This window comes from Salvelinus alpinus, chromosome 38 (genome assembly GCF_045679555.1).
Source record: "Salvelinus alpinus chromosome 38, SLU_Salpinus.1, whole genome shotgun sequence".
In the NCBI taxonomy this organism is placed as follows: domain Eukaryota; kingdom Metazoa; phylum Chordata; class Actinopteri; order Salmoniformes; family Salmonidae; genus Salvelinus; species Salvelinus alpinus.
In genome coordinates, this window is record NC_092123.1 from 1,772,710 (window position 1) to 1,790,951 (window position 18,242).

The 18,242-nt window shown below is 43.0% G+C and overlaps 1 protein-coding gene across 13 annotated transcripts in view; it reads left to right on the plus strand.

Moving 5' to 3' along the window:
* Positions 1–376: 376 nt before the first annotated feature.
* The window catches only part of LOC139566465 (mitogen-activated protein kinase kinase kinase kinase 4-like), a 51,815-nt gene continuing 33,949 nt past the window's right edge, over positions 377–18,242 (plus strand). For 5 of the 13 annotated variants that reach the window (XM_071387661.1, XM_071387662.1, XM_071387660.1 and 2 more), the window contains exons 1-2: positions 378–898; positions 1,258–1,323. In XM_071387661.1, the coding sequence (XP_071243762.1) occupies positions 842–898; positions 1,258–1,323 (123 nt within the window). In that variant the 5' untranslated portion in view covers positions 378–841. Of the gene's footprint in view, positions 899–1,257; positions 1,324–18,242 lie in introns of all 13 variants that reach the window. The other 8 variants (XM_071387656.1, XM_071387658.1, XM_071387657.1 and 5 more) reach the window with 3 other exon arrangements.

Here is an 18,242-nt window from a genome sequence, read left to right on the forward strand (position 1 = left end):
CAGATGCCCACCGACTGAGACAGGATCAGCTGCATACAGTAATGACGAAAAAGGGAAGTGAGAAAAGGAAGCAGGTAGGGGAAATATCACCCTGAAGTACTGCTTTAGCATGAGGGGTCGAGACTCACCCAATAAAGTACACAGCAGTGTGTCCGCTGAAAATGTCCTAATAACTAAATATAGACTATTTATTATGGGGGACAGCACATGGCGCTCAAACGACAAAGTATGAACGCCTCTCATTGAAGGTAACCTAATGCGGTAGTACATAGCAAATAATGACGTTTCAGTGCACACTCCGCTCAGGCTCGTTCGATTGTTCCCTTGCCACACCCATGATTACGAATATTGACACCGATGGCTCACGTGCGCATGTCCATGATTCTGTGCGATAGAGGCCTGCCTCGCCTTTTCTCTCGCACCTATTCTTTACAGACATCCTTCGTTTCACATGAAAAAAGTTGTTATGGTTATTTTTGAGGGGCCGTTGACTAGATAAGACAGATAAGAAGAGAAATAGCTTTGTATCTCTATTTCTTGACTGAATAATCAACCACTCCCCGGTTATTGCATCAAGGCCCTGCCCCTCTGATTCCCGACCGGCTTCCTGTGTTTGTGCGGTTCTCACAAGCCAGGGAGTGAGGAGGAGCAGAACTGGGACTTGAGCGAGCGAAGGGCCGAGCTGCCACCTCAACATGGAGTAGCCTAGTGTCCTCGACAACAGTAGCGGATCACAAAGAGGAATACTCGAGGGGTTATTTTTTTTTACAAGGAGGCACCGCAAATGATACCACGTCAAAGATTCCACAACGCGAAGGAAGGATCGGTTTATATTTAAAAGATGGCGAACGACTCTCCGGCTAAAAGTCTGGTCGAAATAGACCTGGCTTCATTGCGGGTGAGTGGTGGACAAGGGCAGTGTCTTTTACTTAAAGATTAGGCTACCCCCAGATGTAATCTATTCCACAACAGTGAGTTAACGTTATATAAAAACAAAGCAAACAGTTTTACCCAATAAAATATGGATACATTTTCGGGGTTACCATTTCTGGGAGGCTTATTTATTTATTATTCGGATCGAGAGAAAGCTGTCGTGCTGCCTGGCTTTCCTTTGTTCGAAATGCTTTTGGCATGTTGTGGAGATCAGGGCGCAACAGCTGCGTTAATCTAGGTCACATCTTTGCAACAATTATTCAAAAGCATTTAAAAAAATGTTATTATGGTTGGGTAATTTTTTTATTTTTTGACTCGTTTCAGGATCCAGCAGGGATTTTTGAATTGGTGGAAGTGGTCGGAAATGGCACCTATGGACAAGTATACAAGGTTTGTTCCAATATATATATTATTTAATTCATCTGTGGCCTAATCTTCTATACTGATTTCTGACACTAGGTAACTAACGTTACATTGATGCAGTTTTGGCATTGATCATCGAAATGATCCAGATTTCATGCCTGTGTTCATGCTTAGATTCATGTCAAGATGTCTCATCAGGACGTTTCTGTCATTGCACCCCTATAATCCCTGGTTGGATTGGTAAAGATGCAGATGTCCCTCTGTGTATTATTGCTTGTAAAAACATCTTTGGTGAAATATGGAAGGTAGCTCACACCACTCCATTAGCCCACGCTCCTCTGTTTCTCATCTTCTACCCAGGCTAGGCCTGTACGCTCAGTTGTTTCTAAATTGGGGGGGGGGGGTGTATCTTATTTTCCATGAATATTATAGATGGGTTTAGAAGTAAATGGCAACTGGGTTTGCAGACCAGTGTTGCTATGAGTGTTTTTAAAGTGCAGCACATGTCCTACATCACATCCTGCTGTGGAGAGAGGGGGAAAGGGAATAGACTCCTGCTGCCTGCTGATCCAGACTAGGACTGGCTTCATAGACAATTTGGTTAAGTAAAATATCATGTGTTACACAGCAGGCTTTTTTCCCATCTCTCAACCATCTGTTTCTTGGTGTCATGTTTCTCTGTGAAAATGATCATGGTGACTGTTTAAAGTAATTGTTGAAATGGACCTTTTTGGAGAATTTAGTGGGTTCCTTCTCTCGGATTTTGAGGATGAGTCTGACCCACTATTGGTGACCTGCCTCTCTTCCCTGTACCCTCCTGTTCAGTGGAAGGCCTGGCCTGTGTTTAACCCCTTCTTTCAAACAGTCAGGCTTGCAACACTGTGCAGAGCAGCTTGAAAACAACTGGAAAGTCTGTTAAGCAGGGTGGTTCACAGGGGCTGCGGTGTCCCTCCTGCCTGTGTCTTTTCTCTTAGCTCTCAGGAACAGGGTAGTCTGGACTCCTGACTGAGGAGAATCAACAGTGGTAGTCTGGATGTTCAAAGGTAAAAGCAGAACCATTCAGCTGATCCAACCCCGTGGAACAGAGGGCTTTAAAGACCAATGCTGTTTTCTTTTGGTCATGTGACCCCGTTGGTAATGGAAAACTTGCTAGCAAACGTCTTCCTTCCATGAACAGATGGCTTCATGGACCTATGTGGAGAGAATTATTTACTTTTAGGCTTTTGTCACTCACTTTCATTCTCTTTACAAATTTCACCAAATGATAGACTACAGAGTTTATTGGAATTGGTGCATTAAAACGTTTACATCAAAGGCTCATATTATGAGCTATTATATGCTATCTTTCGCCATTTATAGTCAGGCAGAGCATCAGCCATTACCACACTGCATGGAATAGAATGGACGTCCTGCAAGAGGGCCCCGGGCTGGCTGTGTATGTGCCTGTTTAGTAACGCAAAATGGAGGACATCCTTGGTCTAATGATTCCAAGCAAAGCCAACTCGTCTGTGCTGATTTGAAAGATGGAGAACCAGGGGGATGTAGTTTTCTGATTCATACGTCCTCATATGCTATTCTGCAGACCGTTAGGTCTACATGCTCTGGTTTGCTGTACATTTTCACAACGGACAGTCCCAAAGCCATTGGATGTCAGAGGTTTACTGTATGCCAACCTCTAACCTACATAATTGTCATGCCAAATAAAGGCAGTTTGTTTCAATCAATTATTCCCCTTCCTCTAGTGAGACTGTACTGTGAACTGCACGTTATAAACTAGGCTAATATGTAGCCCAGTTATGTACACTACATGATCAAAAGTATGTGGACACCTGCTCGTTGAACATCTCATTGCAAAATCATGGGCATTAATATGGAGTTGGTCCCCCTTTTGCTGCTATAACAGCCTCCACTCTTCTGGGAAGGCTTTCCACTAGATGTTGGAACATTGCTGCGGGGACTTGCAATCATTCACCAACAAGAACATTAGTGATGTCGGGCACTGATGTTGGGTGATTAGGCCTGGCTTGCAGTCGGCGTTCCAATTCATCCCAAAGGTGTTCGGTGGGGTTGAGGTCAGGGCTCTGGCAAGGCCAGTCAATTTCTTCCACACCGATCAACAAACCATTTCTGTATGGACCTCGCTTTGTGCATGGAGACATTGTCATGCTGAAACAGGAAAGGGCCTCCCCCAAACTGGTGCCACAAAGTTGGAAGCACATCATTGTCTAGAATGGCATTGTATGCTGTAGTGTTAAGATTTCCCTTCACTGGGCCTAACCGAACCATGGAAAAACACCCCCAGACGGTTTTTCCTCTTCCACCAAACTTTACAGTTGGCACTGCACTGGGGCAGGTAGCATTCTCCTGGCATCCGCCAAACCCAGATTTGTCCGGACTGCCAGATGGTGAAGCGTGATTCATCACTCCAGAGATTGTTTGCACTGCTCCGGAGTCCAATGGAGGCAAGCTTTACACCACTCCAGCCTACACCATTGCGTATGGTTATCTTAGGCTTGTGTGTGGCTGCTTGGCCATGGAAACCCATTTCATGATGCTCCTGACGAACAGTTCTTGTGCTGACGTTGCTTCCGGGGGCAGTTTGGAACACAGTAGTGAGTGTTGCAACTGAGGGCCGACAGTTTTTACGCACTTCAGCACTAGGCGGTCCCGTTCTGAGATTGTGTGGCCTACCACTTTGCGTCTAAGCCGTTGTTGCGTTTTGACATATCCACTTCACAATAACAGCATTTACAGTTGACCGGGGCAGCTCTAGCAGGGCAGATATTTGACGAACTGACTTGTTGGAAAGGTGGCATCCTATGACGGTGCCACGTTGAAAGTCACTGATCTCTGTAGTAAGGTCATTCTACTGCCAATGTTTGTCTATGGAGATCACATGGCCGTGTGCTTGATTTTATACACCTGTCAGCAACTGTGGTGGCTGAAATGGCCAATCCACTAATTTGAAGGGGTGTCCACATACTTTTGTGTGTATGTACTTTTTTCCCCCTACCTCATCAGCTGCCTGACTCCAATGATGGGTCAGTGCAGTAACACGGTTAGGTTAACCTATCAGTTAGATGTGTGGTCTGAATAAGGGGAGCTAGCTGGAACTAGTGGAGGAAGAGCAGCTGTCCTAGGCCCCAGACAGAGCCTGCATGGCCAGGCAGCTTCATTACAAAGCTGGTTTTGTCTCCGTGTGTCTGGCTTTCTTTGGGAACCACCACCAGACCCACAGAAAGGATGTGTTTATTAGTCGGGTCTCAAATGCTGAATAATCAACTAGCTCTGTTCCGGAAATATAACTTTCTATCTCTTTCTGTGAGGCTTTTCTTCTTCTTTGCAAAGCAGTTTTTCACCCATTCAAACCTCTCACAATAAGACAATCAAGCACAGTCTATTTCTTCTATTCAGAAGGCCCAGGACAATTTCTTGCATTGAATTCCAGTTTTGAAATGCATACTTTTTTTTGAGTCTAACTCATATGTCCCCCTTCCTTCTCTTTGTTATTTTCGTTTTCAAACGTTTTGTTTTGTAGGTATGTTTTCGTGACACTGTCTCGGATCCAGTCGCCACAGTCTGTTTGATGCAGCTAGCCCAGATGACATACAGTACCTCCACTGAATGGGTGACCTTTTCATTTGGAGCTTTTGACAGAAGCGGGTTGCAGGCACTCTAAGAACTGAAATGCCATATCACAGCCCCTGTGCTGCACGATGTGGCTCTTCTGGATTCAAATGCCTGCAGTCAGTTACAGCAGCAGGGGCAAGGTGGCAGAGATTGTTGTCTGGGGCTAGTGCCAGGTTTAGACCTTACTGTTAAGCTCAGTGGTAGCTCGGGTTTAGATTGACTTGGCCAACCAGTTGAATGACCTCAGATAAGACTTGAAACTGTCAATGTGTGGGTGTGACAGTCAAGGGAAGATGACAATTTTATATGCTCACTAGGGATGCAAATTTCGGTAATACTTGCTGCTGACTAACACACCCTCATTAACCAGTCAACAAATGTAAAAAAAAAATCAAAACCGTAAAAAGACGTGGCCAACGCAGCCTAGATCCCCGGTATAGCCCTCGTCTCCCCTAACCTGCTACTCACAATGTTTCAGAGATGTCAAGTTATGATGTCAAACAACCAATAATGCGTGACTCTGGTTCTTTTTCTGCGTTTGGTCCGGACTGCGTTCTCACCTGCAGCGAACCACACCACCGTACTAATTGAAACAGACTGAAACCACCCTTTTAGAGCGAACCACCGTGCGTTGTTTAGTACCAATAGAGTTCACACAGGTCCAAACGAACCAAACTGAGTAAACAAACCAGTTTGGAAAAACCGCACCAAACCAATTTGGTGTGAAACCCCCCTTAGTTTCTAACAGACTATATAGGCTTTTTTATATCTCTCACATATGGAACCGCTCGCATTAGGTGAGCTGTTTAGAACTGTTTTTCCTGGCAATTACATTTTGGCAAAAGATGGAAAATTACGATTTATAGCTGCTTCATTACAGGAATTGCATGTTCAATAATAGGCTATAGCCTTTTGACTGCGAGACGATGGGCTTGCTATTGTTGCATGTTTCCATGCAACAATAGCATTGTATTTCATATACCTTTGACTATTGGATGTTCTTATAGGCACTTTCGTATTGCCATTCTAAACTCGGGAGTTGATAGGCTTGAAGTCATAAACAGCGCTGTGCTTCAAGCATTGCGAAGAATGAAAAATGTCTGTTCCTTGTATGCATACATAGTAGGCTAGGCTGCTGCATATAGACTATTCAGGTAGCAGAGTGACCATTACGCTGTTTTCTCCCGCATGTTGTTGGAATACCAAAACGAAAGTAATATGAAGATTTGGACACACAAGTGATGCATCACGATACTCATAAATTGATTTAACCTGAGTATATTTGTCCAATAAATGTATGACTTGCATGGAGAAGTGTTATAAAAAAAAAAAATATACATTTCTGTTCATTTGGCAACGTGAAACCGGACCAAATGGAACAAATACTGATTCAAACTATCGCTAAAAACTGTGTGAAATATATCCCTTAGAAATATGGGGAATCTAATAGCAACCACTAGGATGGGATGCTAATATAACTACAATTGTGCCTTTGGCGTCTGGACAAAAAAAGTTCACATGAAGACCAATAGAACAGTAGCCTCCATTTTTGTTTGAAATTTCGCTAGGCTACATTGAAGCAAGGGAAATCATGCCTCATTATTATTATTATTTGAAGTAAAATGTAGGTTTCAAGTAGAGTTCGACCGATTAATCGGACGGTTTTTAAAATATATATTTGTAATAATGACAATTACAACAGTACTGAATGAACAATGAACCCTTTTATTTTAACTTAATATATTACATAAAATCTATGTAGTCTTAAATAAATAATGAAACATGTTCAATTTGGTTTAAATAATGCAAAAACAAAGTGTTGGAGAAGAAAGTAAAAGTGCAATATGTGCCATGTTAAAAAAAAAAGGGAAAAAAAGCTACCGTTTATGTTCCTTTCTCAGAACATGAGAACATATGAAAGCTGGTGGTTCAATATTCCCTCTTCTTCAATATTCCCAGTTAAGAAGTTTTAGGTTGTAGTTATTGGAATTATGACGCGTCGACTATTTATCTCTCTATCATTTGTATTTCATATACCTTTGACTATTGAATGTTCTTATAGGCACTTATATTGCCAGCCTAATCTCGGGAGTTGATAGGCTTGAAGTCATAAATAGCGCTGTGCTTCAAGCATTGCGAAGAGCTGCTGGCAAACGCAGGAAAGTGCTGTTTGAATGAATGCTTACGAGCCTGCTACTGCCTGCCACCGCTCAGTCAGACTGCTCTATCAAATCAAAGACTTAATTATAACATAATAACACACAGAAATACGAGCCTTAGGTGATTTAATATGGTCAAATCCGGAAACTATCATTTTGAAAACAAAACGTTTATTCTTTCAGTGAAAACCATTCCGTATTTTGTCGAATGGGTGGCAACCCTAAGTCTCTAAATATCGATGTTACATTGCACAACCTTCAATGTCATGTCATAATTATGTAAAATTCAGGAAAATTAATTACGGTCTTTGTTAGGAAGAAACACAGTTTACTACGAGCCAGGCGGCTCAAACTGCTGCATATACCCTGACTCTGCTTGCACTGAACGCAAGAGAAGTGACACAATTTTCCAAGTTAATATTACCTGCTAACATGCATTTATTTTAACTAAATCTGCAGGCGTAAAAAAATATACTTGTGTGTATTGATTTTAAGACAGGCATTGATGTTTATGGTTAGGTACATTTTGTGCAACGAATGTGCTTCTTTTTCGCGAATGCGCTTGTTAAATCATCACCCGTTTGGCGAAGTAGGCTGTGATTCGATGATAAATTAACAGGCACCGCATTGAATATATGCAACGCTGGACAAGCTAGTTAAACTAGTAATATCATCAACCATGTGTAGTTAACTAGTGGCTTATGTTAAACCTGTCTGGCTCCGGGGTTCCGCTAGCGGAACTCCTCCCACATTGCACTGAAAAGGCAGAGCTCGAAATTCAAAAAATATTTTTTTGAAATATTTAACTTTCACACATTAACAAGTCCAATACAGCAAATGAAAGATACACATCTTGTGAATCCAGCCAACATGTCCGATTTTTAAAATGTTTTACAGCGAAAACACCACGTATATTTATGTTAGCTCACCACCAAATACAAAAAAGGACAGACATTTTTCACAGCACAGGTAGCATGCACAAAACCAACATAACTAACCAAGATCCAACCAAGAAACAACTTCATCAGATGACAGTCTTATAACATGTTACACAATAAATCTATGTTTTGTTTGACAAATGTGCATATTTGAGCTATAAATCAGTTTTACATTGCAGCTACCATCACAGCTACCGTCAACAATAGGACCGAAGCAGCCAGAGTAATTATAGAGACCAACGTGGAATACCTAAATACTCATCATAAAACATTTCTGAAAAATGCATGGTGTACAGCAAATGAAAGACAAGCATCTTGTGAATCCAGCCAATATTTCCGATTTCTTAAGTGTTTTACAGCGAAAACACAATATAGCATTATATTAGCTTACCACAATAGCCAGAAACACAAGCCATTTACCAGCAGCAACAGTTAGCGATCGTAACAAACCAGCAAAAGATATATAATTTTTGACTAACCTTGATAAGCTTCATCAGATGACAGTCCTATAACATCAGGTTATACATACACTTATGTTTTGTTCGAAAATGTGCATATTTAGAGCTGAAATCAGTGGTTATACATTGTGCTAACGTAGCATCTTTTTACCAGAATGTGCGGATATTTTTCTAAAACTCACCTATTCTGACCAAATAACTATTCATAAACATGACTAAAATATACATGTTGTATAGGAAATGATAGATACACTAGTTCTTAATGCAATCGCCGTGTTAGAATTCTAAAAATAACTTCATTACGACATCCAGCTTACGTTATAGAGAGAGCGTGCCCAAAATCTGGGCGCTACCTAATAGTACACATGTTCGACAGATATATGAAATAGCATCATAAAATGGGTCCTACTTTTGATGATCTTCCATCAGAATGTTGTACAAGGGGTCCTTTGTCGGGAACAATCGTTGTCTGGTTTTAGAATGGCCTTTTTCCCTCGCGAATTAGCAAGCAAAACTAGCCAAGTGGCGCTAAGCTGTCCATCTTCACCAAACGCAAAGAACGCAACACGTCTAACGCCCCGAAAAAATTTCAATAATCTATAAAAACTATATTGAAAAAACATACTTTACGATGATATCTTCACATTTATCAAATAAAATCAAAGCCGGAGATATAAGACGTCTATAACGATTGCTTTTCAGAAGCCATTACTGGTGACCTTTTATGCGCTTCCTGAACAAACGAGTTCTGGGGTCATGTCATTCCAAGCTGTCTCTTTTGACCATAGAAAGAGATTGAGACCCCATTTCACCTCTCACAGCCTATTGACATCTAGTGGAAGGCGTATGAAGTGCATGTATAGTCACAAATATCAAGCAAAATTATAGGGAGGCCCTGGAACAGAGCCTCGATTTGAGATTTTTCACTTTCTGACAGGAAGTATGCTGCAAAATAAGTTCTGTTTTACTCACAGATATAATTCAAACGGTTTTAGAAACTTGAGAGTGTTTTCTATCCAATAGTAATAATAATATGCATATTGTACGAGCAAGAATAGAGTACGAGGCCGTTTAAATTGGGCACGATTTTTCCCCAAAGTGAAAATAGCGCCCTCTGTCCTCAACAGGTTAAGATTGATTGTTTTTTATAAGATAAGTTTAATGCTAGCTAGCAACTTACCGTGGCTCCTTTTGACGCTGCACTTGTGTAACAGGTGGTCAGCCTGCCACGCAGTCTCCTCGTGGATTGCAATGTAATCGGCGTCCAAAAAGGCCGATTACCGATTGTTATGAAAACTTGAAATCGACCCTAATTAATCGGTCATCCTCTCGTTTCAAACAATTATACTGCCTTAAGCTCACGTTGCATGGTGGTTGGTGACTCATTGATAGCCTGCCTACCGTTGACTATAGCCTATGCACTCGAATGGCAAACGAGCTTGAATTACGAGTTGAGATTGAGAAATAAAAATAGCAGCTCATTTTGAACAGTGGCCTTCTCAACAACAAAAAATGGCGCGCGATTGCATTTAGAATAATTTGTTGCGCAATGACTGGGCTTCTAAAACCACACGTTACAGTTCAGTACCAGCTTTTTGAGGTTCTCTCACACTGTCTGACAGGTGATGGGCTATTCCGCTCCTCAAACTAGGCTTTGTATGCTGTGCGCATGTGATAAATAAGATGGATGATGTATAACGAAAATACACACACACTAATTTAATTCCACAAAATTATGCAAATGAAACAATAGACGGATAAGCAAGACCAGTAAAATGTAGTTTCAACAGCACTTAACCATTAACAGCCCTAATCCTCACCTTGCACTGGAATGAAAGCTATTAGATACTGGTACTCACTAACATTTTTACAAGAGGCCCCTTCTCAAAATGGGCAATGTTGTGCTGCTATAATGTTACACTCAACTTTTCAAAATGGCTGATCCTTTAGTTGTGGATGCAATGGCTTAGGCTATTTCCCCCAATCACATTGTTGTATACCAAATCTTACTGCCAGCGCCCCCCTCCCTTCTGGCTCTCAATATTTCTTAATGAATTGCTTATGATAAACCCTGGTACTAGTCCCAGTAAAAGCATTGAAATAAGAGGGAGGCTAAGGTCATGCTTGGTGGTAATGGCTTGCTGCAGCACTACAATCTCCCTGAACGTCGTTGACGTAGTGTTTGTGGGAACTCAGTCCTCTTCTCAATACCCACAAAGTGGCAGTGGTTCTTCCTCCCCTCTTCAGCATCCGGTGTCTTCATGGTGCTCCCCTAGCCACTGAACAATTGGCAATTGCCTCATTAAGGAGACGGTCGTCAGTATCCATGCTGGTCTCAGATGTGCACAGCTTTGTATGGTTGATCCAGACTGTATCTAGTGGTCCTACGTCTCAATACAGTTAGTTGTTGGATTTGCAGTGTTTTCATATTACCACCGTACATTTTATTAATCATTTCGACTACTACTATACAGGCATTGACCTCCCAGTCCCACTGTGATGGTAGGCTGAAAGCCTCTTCCTGCACTGACTGACTCCACAATGGGATTCTCAGATCAGTTTGATCTCTTTGGCTCCAGACCAGCTGGCACTGAGAGATGGGATGGAGAGCCCTCCGGTGCGTCTGAGAAGAGAATGATAGCGATAAAAACAAAACCTGAAGAATTCAGTAAGTTCTGCCTTTGCGTGGTATGTGGGGGAGGATTCCCTCTACTGGGCTGTACAGAATGGCCATATATAGACCTAGTTAGCCAGCCACTGTCTGTCAGGCCTGCAGGGCTGTTGGTGCCCTGGCACTCTGATCCCTGGGACGTGCCAACCTCTCTTAAACATCATGCCTCTTTCTCTTCCCTCACCACCCACTGGCTTCTACTCTGCAGTCCATGTCAGGCCACTCTACAGGGATGCTGGGAGAATATACCCACAGTCCCATGGTGCTGGCAGCTCCTGTGACCTTAATCTTTTGCACTACATTGCTTTCTTTCCCGCTCTCTCTCTTCTCTTGCCCCCTTCTCTCATTTTACCTGTGGGTAAACCATTTTACTTCTCCTGCTTGCTCATAACTTCAAATCATCCCCCTACCAGTCTCTCCCCCACTCTTTCGCTCCCTCGCCCATGTCTGCTTGCCAGGGGAAGGACTTAGCAGGTTTGTGTGGACCCAGGGTGAGAGGTCTGCTGCAGCTCTAAATAGCTTGGCCCAGTTCTGTGATTGTAAGGTGCACACTGAAGGGTCACTGGTTCCAACACTCTGTTTGACACGGTGCCATGTCTCCGTGATGTAAACCCCCCCCACCCCACCCGCAGGTACAGAGGAAAGGTCATAGGTCATGGGCAGCATCAAATCCTCTTGTGCCAGTAATGCTGAATTGGACCCATACTGGACTAGCTTCCATATTGTATATGGGCCTTCATACTGGCTTTGCTTAAACATTTCGTCTGTCCTAAAATGGCATCAGAAACTTGTTGGGATTTCAATTTCCTCACTTTAAGCTGTCTTTAATATTAAGGTTGAAGATCATTTTACACTGCTTCATTTTCCACAAATGAAAGGCAGACTATGTGAGAGTGCTTCCCAGGACTTAAACACATGACATCATGACTTCACCATAGAGCAAGGTTTCACAAACTCGGTCCTGGGGCCCTCCCTGTTGCACGTTTTGGTTTTTGCCCCAGCACTACACAGCTGATTCAAATAATCAAAGCTTGATGATGAGTTTTTTGTTTGAATCAGCTGTGTAGTGCTAGGACAAAAACCAAAACGTGCACCCGGGTGGGGGGAGGGGGGCATGACCGAGTTTGGGAAACCCTGCCATTTAAAGGATGTAGATGTGCTAAACAAAGGAGAACTGCCGACAGTGACAGATGATGCAACACTGACGCAAGCACACCGGTCTGCCTCCTAATCGTCTAGACATCCCCAGTCTCTGCCCCTCCCTGTCTTTTCCTCTTCCTCTTCCCCATCTCTCCTCTCTGTACCACTTGGCCATCTTTACCCAGGCTGCCGTGTGGGTAGTGGAGGGAGTAGGCCAGGCAGGGCGTGGTGGTACTGTCTGTCCGTATGGAGGTGGGTATCCCCCAAGTAGTGCTGAGCGATTTAGTGCTTTTTGAGAGTTTTTGGCTCGATTATTTAAAAATAATCACTGTTTTCGGTATAATATTTTTGGGGTGGACATGAAATGCACTTTGCATTATGTGGGTTGAATGATGTAACACAGAATAAAACAATTAGTACAATTTCATGACATTTGTTTTATTTGACTATTTCATTCCAAGTCATCTAAGCTCTATAGAGCTGCAGCCTATGCTGTCTGACAAAATCACTATTTTAGTAGTTCATCAAAGTAAATAAGGCATACTTTTATGACTGCTTAATACTAACTAACAATGTCTTAGATAATTTTTTTAAATTATACAATTCCCCCCCCCCCCCAAGATGGCGCAGCAGTTAGATGTTTTTGTCCTGTGTAAATATTGTCTTTTTCGTTTTTTGTATACATTTCAATATTTATTTTTTCAATTTTCGGATTAAATATACCTTCCTGCAACCCGCCTCACCCAATGTGGTACGGATCTGCTATTTATTTTATTTTATAACTGGAACCTCCATCAGGAGCTAGCCAGCTAATTAGCTACTAGCTATTTAGTCATTGTTATCCACTGCTAGCGGTCTTTACCTTTAGCACAGACACCAGTCGCGATAGCCCGGATAATACATGCCAGTCTGCACGCCGCGATATCAGCCCTGAGCATATCGGACTGCTTAATTTTTCCCCACTACGTCACCGGATTCCTGCCGCAAGTACTGGACCATTACACCGGATCTTCGCAGCTAGCTAGCTGCTACCGAGTGGCTATTGTGGCTAACGCCCTTGGCCAGAAGCATGCACCAGTTAGCCTCGAGCTAGGCCCATCTCCTGGCTAGCAAACGAAGTACACCAACTACAATACCTCTTGCCAATTTGGCCTGGACACTTTGTCGACACGGAGCCCCGCCGATCCATCACGACTGGTCTGCTGACGTAATTCAGCCATTGTGTTCTCAACCGGCCTCTGCCTCGTGGATGTTGTGAATATCCATCTGCTAGCCCCGGCCCGCTAGCCACCTGAACACTGTGTCTCCCGCTCGCCTAGCGTAGTAATCGACTACTGAACGGCTCCCTGTTTCATCTATTGCTGCTCATTGGACCCTATGATCACTCGGCTACACAGCTGATGCCTGCTGGATTGTTCATTAACACGGTACTTCATTTTGTTTTTGTCTGCCCCAACCTCGAACTCAGGCCCTGTGTGTAGCTAACTGACCCTCTCTGCCCATTCATCGCCATTTACCCGTTGTTGTTGTCTTAGCTCTCCCAATCAACACCTGTGATTGCTTTATGCCTCTCTCTGTCAATATGCCTTGTAAAACGTTGTTTAGGGCAGCTCTTATTGTTTAATTTTACTGCGGAGTGTCTAGTCCTGCTCAACATGCCTCAAATAGCCCCCTTGTCCCACCCCCCACACATGCGGAGACCGCACCTAGCTTAACTGGCGCCTCCAGAGATGCAACCTCTCTCATTGTCACTCAATGCCTAGGTTTACGCACACTGTACTCACACCCTACCATACCCCGTCTGTACACTATGCCCTGAATCTATCCTACCACGCCCAGAAATCTGCTCCTTTTATTCTGTGTTCCCAAAGCACTAGACGACCAGTTCTTATAGCCTTTAGTCGTACCCTCATCCTACTCCTCTTCTGTTCTTCTGGTGATGTAGAGGTTAACCCAGGCCCCGTGTGTCCCCAGGCACTCTTATTTGCTGACTTCTGCAACCGTAAAAGCCTTGGGTTCATGCATGTTAACATCAGAAGCCTCCTCCCTAAGTTTGCTTTATTCACTGATTTCGCACTATCCGCCAACCCTGATGTCCTAACCGTGTCTGAATCCTGGTTTGGGAAAGCCATCAAAAATTCTGAAATTTCCATCCCCAATTGCAACATTTTCCGTCAAGACAGAACTGCTAGAGGGGGCAGAATTGTAATCTACTGTAGAGAGAGCCTGCCGAGTTCTATCATACTGTCCAGGTCTATGCCCAAACAGTTAGAGCTTCTACTTTTAAAGATCCATCTCTTCAGAAATAAGTCCCTCACTGCCGCTTGTTATAGACCCCCCTCAGCTGAATTGATTGCCCCCCATCTATCGTCAGAATTCGTACTGCAAGGTGACATAAACTGGGACATGCTTAACACCCCGGTCATCCTACAATCTAAGATAGATGCCCTCAATCTCACACAAATTATCAAAGAACCTACCAGGTACAACACCATATCTGTAAACATGGGCACCCTCATAGATATCATCCTGACCAACTTGCTCTCTAAATACACCTCTGCTGTTTTCAACCAGGATCTCAGCGATCACTGCCTCATTGCCTGTGTCCGTTATGGGTCTGCGGTCAAACCACCACCCCTCATGACTGTCAAACGCTCCCTAAAACACTTTTGCAAGCAGGCCTTTGACCAGCACAAAAACACCCTGGGGTGTACTGCACTAGCATCGCATAATCCCCACGATATGCAACTTTTCAGGGAAGTCAGGAACCGATACACACAGTCAGTTAGGAAAGCTAAGGCTAGCTTTTTAAAACAGAAATTTGCACCCTGCAGCACTAATTCCAAAAAGTTTTGGGACACTGTAAAGTCCATGGAGAATAAGAGCACCTCCTCCCAGCTGTCCACTGCACTGAGGCTAGGAAACCACAGATAAATTCAAGATAATTGAGAATTTCAATAAGCATTTCTCTATGGCTGGCCATGCTTTCCACCTGGCTACCCCAACCCCGGCCAACAGCTCTGCACCCCTCGCAGCAACTGGCCCAAGCCCCCCCCCCACAGCTCCTTCACCCAAATCCAGATAGCTGATCTTCTGAAAGAGCTGCAAAATCTGGATCCCTACAAATCAGCCCGGCTAGACAATCTGGACCCTCTCTTCCTAAAATTATCCACTGCCATTGTTGCAACCCCTATTACTAGTCTGTTAAACCTCTTTCGTATCGTCTGAGATCTTAAAGATTGGAAAGCGGCCGAGGGGGAGACACTCTAGACCCAAACTGTTACAGACCTATATCCATCCTACCCTGCCTTTCTAAAGTCTTAAAATTGTTTAACTTGGGTCAAATGTTTCGGGTAGCCTTCCACAAGCTTCCCACAATGATTTGGGTGAATTTTGGCCCATTCCTCCTGACAGAGCTGGTGTAACTGAGTCAGGTTTGTAGGCCTCCTTGCTCACACACTTTTTCAGTTCTGCCCACAAATTCTCTATAGGATGGAGGTCAGAGCTTTGTGATGGCCACTCCAATACGTTGACTTTGTTGTCCTTAAGCCATTTTGACACAACTTTGGAAGAATGCTTGGGGTCATTGTCCATTTGGAAGACCTATTTGTGACCAAGCTTTAACTTCCTGACTGATTTCTTGAGATGTTGCGTCAATATATCCACATATTTTCCTCTCCTCATGATGCCATCTATTTTGGGAAGTTCACCAGTCCCTCCTGCAGCAAAGCACCCCCACAACATCATGCTGCCACCCCCGTGCTTCACCGGTGGGATGGTGTTCTTCGACTTGCAAGCCTCCCCCTTTTTCCTCCAAACATAACGATTGTCATTATGGCCAAACAGTTCTATTTTTGTTTCATCAGACCAGAGGACATTTCTACAAAAAGTACAATCTTTGTCCCCATGTGCACTTGCAGACCGTGGTCTGGCTTTTTTATGGCGGTTTTGGAGCAGTGGCTTCTTCCTTGTTGAGCAGCCTTTCAGGTTATGTCGATATAGGACTCGTTTTACTGTGGATATAGCTACTTTTGTACATGTTTCCTCCAGCATCTTCACAAGGTCCTTTGCTGTTGTTCTGGGATTGATTTGCACTTTTCGCACCAAAGTACGTTCATCTCTAGGAGACAGAACGCGTCTCCTTCCTGAGCGGTATGACGGCTGCTTGGTCCCATGGTGTTTATACTTGCGTACTATTGTTTGTACAGATTAAGGTGGTACCTTCAGGCATTTGGAAATTGCTCCCAAGGATGAACCAGACTTGTGGAGGTCTACAATTTTTTTTCTGGGGTCTTGGCTGATTTCTTTTGATTTTCACATGATGTCAAGCAAAGAGGCACTGAGTTTGAAGGTAGGCCTTGAAATACATCCACAGGTACACCTCCAATTGACTCAAATTATGTCAATTAGCCTATCAGAAGCTTCTAACGCCATGACATAGTTTCCTGGAATTTCCCAAGCTGTTTAAAGGCACAGTCAATTTAGTGTATGTAAACTTCTGACCCACTGCAATTGTGATACAGAGAATTATAAGTGAAATCTGTCTATTAACAATTGTTGGAAAAATGACTTGTGTCATGCACAAAGTAGATATATAGTCCTAACTGACTTGCCCAAACTATAGTTTGTTAACAAGAAATGTATGGAGTGGTTGAAAATGAGTTTTAATGGCTCCAACCAAAGTGTAGGTTAGAGTCAACCTCAACTGTATCTTCAAACTAAGGCAACCATGGCATCCGTGACAGGGAGAGGCGTCCATCCATGATATTTTAGCTAGCTACATTTTCAGACATTACACTTTTCTAATTTTAACAAAGTCATTCTCATTTTAAGTTGGTGTACTGTTAGCGAGCTAGCTAACGTTAGCTGGCTGGTTCGCTAGCTAACGTTACGTGTATGATCTTATTATTTGTATCTCAGAGCCATTTGCTTTGCTAGTTATAGCCCAATGTTAGCAAGCCAAACATGGTTGATTAGCTACCTGTAGGGTAGTAACGTCATGAGTTGGGATTATGGTTCATTGTTTAGCTAGCTAGCAAGAGCACAGAATAATTGAGAAATTTACTAACGCTTAACACTCGTTTTTAATTTGGCTGGTGTCAGTAAACGGTGGCAAAAATAATTAAATTGTTGCCAGCAGCACAGTTGCAGGCACCAATGTTCTGGATAACATAAAAACAGCCTAACTAGCTCTGTTAGGGCGAGTAAAATGGTCAGTGAACGGTTCTCTCACTTTAGCCAGATAGCTTGACTGCTTGATTGTTAGAACAGAACTCTTCGATCAACACTTGAAGAGATGGGTGGGGCTAAAGCTTGAGGGTGTGAACGATGCTGAATGGGTGTAGACAAAGAGCTCTCCAGTAGGTTCCAAAATATTCAAAGGCCTTTTTCTCAAAAGTGAAGTTACAAAGTTATCAACTTTCATAGCAGAATTACTTTCCCATTGTTCCTCAAATGCAGTGTATGATATACAATTGTGTAGCTGTGTCTGTTTTTTTTTTTTTACATTGGATAAAAGCAATTTAAAATTTTGCTACATAAGACCGAATCAAGGCGGTCGGTCACATATGGACTCGGTCTTTTACCAAATAGGGCTATCTTCTGTATTACCACCCTTACCATGTCACAACACAACCGATTGGCTCAAACGCATTAAGAAGGAAAGAAATGACAAACTTTTAACAAGGCAAACTTGTTTATGTAAATGCATTCCAGGTGACTACCTCATGAAGCTGGTTGAGAGAATGCCAAGTGTGCAAAGCCGTCATCAAGGCAAAGGGTGGCTACTTTGAAATATCTCAAATATATTTAGATTTGTTTAACACTTTTTTGGTTACATGATTTCATATGTGTTATTTCATAGTTTTGATGTCTTCTATTATTCTACAGTGTAGAAAGTAGTACAAATAAAGAAACCCTTGAATGAGTAGTTGTCAACTTTTGACTGGTA